This window comes from Mangifera indica, chromosome 20, assembly GCF_011075055.1.
Source record: "Mangifera indica cultivar Alphonso chromosome 20, CATAS_Mindica_2.1, whole genome shotgun sequence".
Classification (NCBI taxonomy): Eukaryota; Viridiplantae; Streptophyta; class Magnoliopsida; order Sapindales; family Anacardiaceae; genus Mangifera; species Mangifera indica.
The window spans coordinates 9,008,450-9,013,767 of NC_058156.1; the positions used below are offsets into that span (position 1 = coordinate 9,008,450).

At 37.5% G+C, this 5,318-nt stretch overlaps 1 protein-coding gene across 1 annotated transcript; it reads left to right on the plus strand.

Moving 5' to 3' along the window:
- Positions 1-547: 547 nt before the first annotated feature.
- LOC123204413 (chaperone protein ClpB1) lies at positions 548-4,907 on the plus strand. Its single transcript, XM_044621042.1, has 6 exons — positions 548-757; positions 1,464-2,639; positions 2,746-2,927; positions 3,026-3,940; positions 4,058-4,255; positions 4,351-4,907. Exons 2-6 carry the CDS (start codon positions 1,490-1,492, stop codon positions 4,648-4,650), a joined length of 2,745 nt encoding a protein of 914 aa, XP_044476977.1. The 5' UTR covers positions 548-757; positions 1,464-1,489; the 3' UTR covers positions 4,651-4,907.
- The last annotated feature ends 411 nt before the right edge of the window (positions 4,908-5,318 follow it).

Consider the following 5,318-nt stretch of genomic DNA (forward strand, 5'->3'; position numbering starts at 1 on the left):
AAAAATCAAAGCTTGATCTATTTTTAATATATTATATTTTCTTTTGGTTTTCTAGTAGGGTTATTATTTTTGAACGGTAAAAATTTCCAAAACACTTCCAATGTTTTTTTGAATTCCCAGAACTTCTTGAAAATTTTTATTAACACCTTATTAATTTAAAAAATCATAGTATATCACAATTTTTTTAAAAGGAATATGAAAAGGATGAAAAAATAAAAAAACTATGTAAAATAACCTTCATATTGTTACACTTAACGAAATTTATTAAAGTAAATGAACAATAGATGATCTAGATTTTTTTACTTAAAGGGTAAATCGATCTTTCAGCAAACCTTGGGTGGTAAAAAGTTTTTAGCCAAAGTTCACGCTAATTAATATTGTGAAAATTAAAAAAAGAACAAGACAAGTGAGGGCCACAAAGGCTGATGTGGCAAGTGGTGCCATCTTCTGGTGAATTCCAGGACATTCGATTCACCGCAGCAGTCACCAGATAATTGGAAAAAAAAAAAAAAAATCCTTTTTCTAGCAAAATCTGGGACCTTCTTCTAGAGTCTAGACGTCTCCCTTCCCTTAACAAAAGGCAATCTCCTGCTCTCTCTTCTCACATTCAGAAAAATCTCACACAATTCCTAACAGAGAAATCCAAAGTCGCTCAACGCTTGTTACAGAGACCAAACCACACAAGCGCAACAAAGAAAGGAACAATCCTAACATTTTTTCTGTCTAACTTACTGCGTTTCAAAGTTTTACACTTAAGGTATGATGTTAATGTCTCTCTTCTTCACGAACGTTTGGGTTTTTGTTGTAGCTTCTTATTCTCCATGCAAATAAAAGATTGATTAAAGATTTTGTATCGTCTTCGTCACTGTTTCCGTGTTTCTTTTTTGTTGATGTTTTTGAATCTGTGTTTCATATGTTGAATGTTTGGTTGTTCTTGATGACAGCGTAGGATTTTTTTTTCTTCTCTTTTTCTTATATTTAGTTGTTGAAAGGTGTGCGTTCATCAGTTGACAATTGTTACATTCTATGTTTATTTGAGCAATTTTGAAGCTTTTTTCTTTTTCCTTTTACAAAATCTTCTTATTTTCCATCTAGATTTACATAAAGGTTGTTGTATAGTGGTTAATATTATTTTTATCACTGGTATACTCTGTTCTTTGAACTTGTTTTCGTCTTAAAATTATTCCCGCTTGCTCTTCTGGAGCAAAACGTCTAACGTTACTTCAACAGCAACCAAAGATTTGAAGGAATGTTTTATTCTGTTTCTTTTGTTTATATTCGAAATAGGATTTGGGTTCTGATTTTGATTTAAAGGTAAATTAATTGGATTGACTTTGCGGTTTCTTTGTAAAGAGAAATATGGTTTGATTTCGCTTGTGGAAGTGGGTATACTTATAAATATACAATCACATTATCACTCTGTTGAGATTATAATTCTAATGGGCTGTGTATTTTCGGAACAGTTTTTGTAGATACTTTAGAAGAACCAATGAATCCTGATAAGTTCACCCACAAGACAAATGAAGCTATTGCTGGGGCACATGAACTGGCAATGAGTGCTGGTCATGCACAGTTCACTCCTCTACACCTTGCTGTCGCTTTGTTATCTGAACCCAGTGGCATCTTCTCCCAAGCGATCGGCAATGCCGGCGGTGAAAGTGCTGCTCAATCTGCGGAAAGAGTTTTCAAGCAAGCCATGAAGAAACTCCCTTCTCAAACCCCACCGCCTGATGAAATTCCAGCTAGTACTACTCTTATCAAAGCAATTAGACGGGCTCAGGCTGCACAAAAGTCACGTGGAGACAGCCATCTTGCTGTTGATCAGTTAATTCTGGGACTCCTGGAGGATTCTCAGATTGGGGACTTGTTAAAGGAAGCCGGGATTGCCACTGCGAGAGTGAAATCTGAGGTGGAAAAACTTCGAGGGAAGGAAGGCAAGAAGGTGGAGAGTGCTTCTGGTGACACAACATTTCAAGCTTTGAAGACTTATGGAAGAGACCTTGTTGAACAGGCAGGAAAGCTTGACCCAGTCATTGGACGAGATGAAGAAATTAGGAGGGTCGTTAGAATTCTCTCTAGGAGGACAAAAAACAATCCAGTCCTCATTGGAGAGCCAGGAGTTGGTAAAACTGCTGTGGTAGAAGGGTTGGCTCAGAGAATTGTAAGAGGAGATATTCCTAGTAATCTTGCTGATGTGAGGCTTATTGCATTAGATATGGGTGCCCTGGTTGCGGGTGCAAAGTACAGGGGAGAATTTGAGGAGAGGTTAAAGGCTGTTCTGAAAGAAGTGGAGGAAGCTGAAGGCAAAGTGATTTTGTTTATTGATGAAATTCACCTTGTTCTTGGAGCTGGTCGAACTGAGGGATCAATGGATGCTGCTAACCTCTTCAAGCCCATGCTTGCAAGAGGCCAACTGCGGTGCATTGGTGCAACCACACTTGAGGAGTATAGGAAGTATGTGGAGAAAGATGCTGCATTTGAGAGAAGGTTTCAACAAGTTTATGTGGCTGAGCCTAGTGTCCCTGATACTATCAGCATACTTAGAGGATTGAAAGAGAGGTATGAGGGTCACCATGGTGTTCGAATTCAAGACCGTGCTCTTGTAGTTGCTGCACAGCTCTCAGCTCGATACATTACTGGTATGTAAAATTCTCTTTGTTTATGCTGAATCTGTTATAGTTGTTCTTTTAAAATTTTTAATTTGAAATGTTGGTTATGCTAAAATATTTTGTCTTTTGAATCCAGGGCGTCATCTCCCTGATAAGGCAATTGATTTGGTTGATGAAGCCTGTGCTAATGTGAGGGTGCAGCTTGATAGTCAGCCTGAGGAAATAGACAACCTTGAGAGGAAGAGAATGCAATTGGAAGTTGAACTTCATGCCCTAGAAAAGGAGAAAGATAAAGCTAGCAAAGCTCGTCTTGTTGAAGTGAGTATTTGGTCTATAAGACACTATGAAATGCAGAAGTTGCTAATAATTGACCAATCTCTTTTGATGTGTTATCTAATTTCTGATTATGTTTTTAGGTCCGGAAAGAACTTGATGATCTGAGGGACAAGCTTCAACCACTAATGATGAAGTACAGAAAAGAGAAGGAAAGAATTGATGAGCTTAGGCGGCTTAAACAAAAAAGAGAAGAGCTCCTCTTTGCATTACAAGAGGCTGAAAGAAGATATGATTTGGCCAGAGCTGCTGATTTGCGATATGGGGCAATTCAAGAAGTGGAATCTGCCATAGCACAGCTTGAAGGACAAGCCAATGGAAACGCTGGTGAAAATGTAATGCTTACAGAGACTGTTGGACCAGAACACATAGCTGAGGTGGTGAGCCGCTGGACAGGAATTCCTGTTACGAGGCTTGGACAGAATGATAAAGAGAGGTTAATTGGGCTAGCTGAGAGGTTGCATAAGAGAGTCGTTGGACAAGATGATGCAGTTAATGCTGTTGCTGAGGCTGTGTTGAGGTCAAGGGCTGGACTTGGTAGGCCACAACAACCTACTGGCTCATTCCTCTTCTTGGGTCCAACTGGTGTTGGTAAAACTGAGCTTGCTAAGGCGCTTGCTGAGCAACTCTTTGATGACGAAAATCTTCTGGTGAGAATAGACATGTCGGAGTACATGGAACAGCACTCTGTATCGCGGCTAATCGGTGCTCCACCTGGTTATGTTGGACATGAAGAAGGTGGACAACTTACTGAAGCTGTGAGGCGTAGGCCATATAGTGTTATACTGTTTGATGAAGTAGAAAAAGCACACATAGCTGTGTTTAATACTCTCCTTCAAGTTCTGGATGATGGAAGATTAACAGATGGCCAAGGCCGCACTGTTGATTTCAGAAATACAGTGATCATTATGACTTCAAACCTCGGTGCCGAGCACCTCTTATCTGGATTAATGGGCAAAGTGTCAATGCAAGTTGCCCGTGATCGTGTTATGCAAGAGGTAAGCTAAATGGCCTACTCTTATTTACTTAAGCAACATACATGCCTCTAGTTTGTTTTCTGGTTTTCATTTCCTTGCTAAGGCTCAAGTACTGAAATATATAAATATGTTTAACAGGTGAGGAAGCACTTCAGGCCAGAGCTTCTGAATCGGCTTGATGAGATAGTAGTTTTCGATCCTCTCTCACACGACCAATTGAGAAAAGTTGCTAGGTTGCAAATGAAGGATGTGGCTGTCCGCCTTGCCGAGAGGGGTATAGCCTTGGCAGTCACTGATACTGCACTGGATATCGTATTGGCTGAGAGTTATGATCCAGTAAGTATAATTTAACATTAATTTTCTGGTATCTACTGTTTTGTTACTGAGTCTCCATGGTAAACTAACAATGCCAATGCCATTTCTTGTTTCAGGTTTATGGTGCTAGACCTATAAGGAGATGGCTTGAGAAGAAGGTGGTAACCGAGCTGTCGAGAATGCTGGTGAGGGAGGAGATTGATGAGAACTCAACAGTGTACATCGATGCAGGGCCAAGCGGGGATAATTTGGTGTACCGGGTGGATAGAAATGGAGGATTTGTCAATGCAGCCACCGGACAGAAATCCGATGTATTGATTCAAATCCCGACGGGACAAAGAAGTGATGCTGCACAGGCAGTGAAAAAGATGAAGATTGAGGAGATTGATGATGAGGAGGAGATGGTTGAGGACTAAAATATGCATGCAAGTTTTGTAAAAATTTGAAGGAGAGCACATTGTTTTAGTGTGTGTTTTTGAGGTGAAGAAATAATAGTGCTCTCTTTCAGCCCACCGCGGACTCGAAATTGTATTTTCTTTTTTTTTTTTTTAATTTTCTTGAGTTGAATGGGAAAATTTGTCAGAAGGGTTTGCTTTCTCACCAAGCTAAGTACTGATGTATTGGGTAATATTTTTATTATTAAAAATAAAAAATCATTTTGAAATTGCTGGAACTTCTTTATGTTAGAAAACATAATATTTATATTGAAAACTCTGGATTATCTATATTATTTGATTTTTTAAACTAAAAATAAATTAATATTTAATTATATAATAATATATAATTTGTATATTTAAATTATCAAGTCTTAACTTTTCATATAAAGGGTTATTTTTATTAAAAAATAAAATTATATATAAAAATAATAAATTTAATTTTAAATAGATATTATTTTATTTTTAATTTAAAATTATTTAATTATATTATGTTATATTATTTATCTATATAATACCATTTAATTATGTATATATTATTTATATATATATTATGATACGATTTGAACATTCTTACAGCCATGTGATTTAAACAAATTGCCAGTCCAATCTGACTTTAAAACATCTCTGGAATACCTATTTAATGATCT

Coding starts and splice junctions, on each gene's coding strand:
- LOC123204413 (XM_044621042.1), top strand. CDS start 1,490: ATGAATCCTGATAAGTTCACCCACAAGACAAATGAAGCTATTGCTGGG. Junction 2,640..2,745: donor CTCAGCTCGATACATTACTG/GTATGTAAAATT, acceptor TTTTGAATCCAG/GGCGTCATCTCCCTGATAAG. Junction 4,256..4,350: donor TGGCTGAGAGTTATGATCCA/GTAAGTATAATT, acceptor TTCTTGTTTCAG/GTTTATGGTGCTAGACCTAT.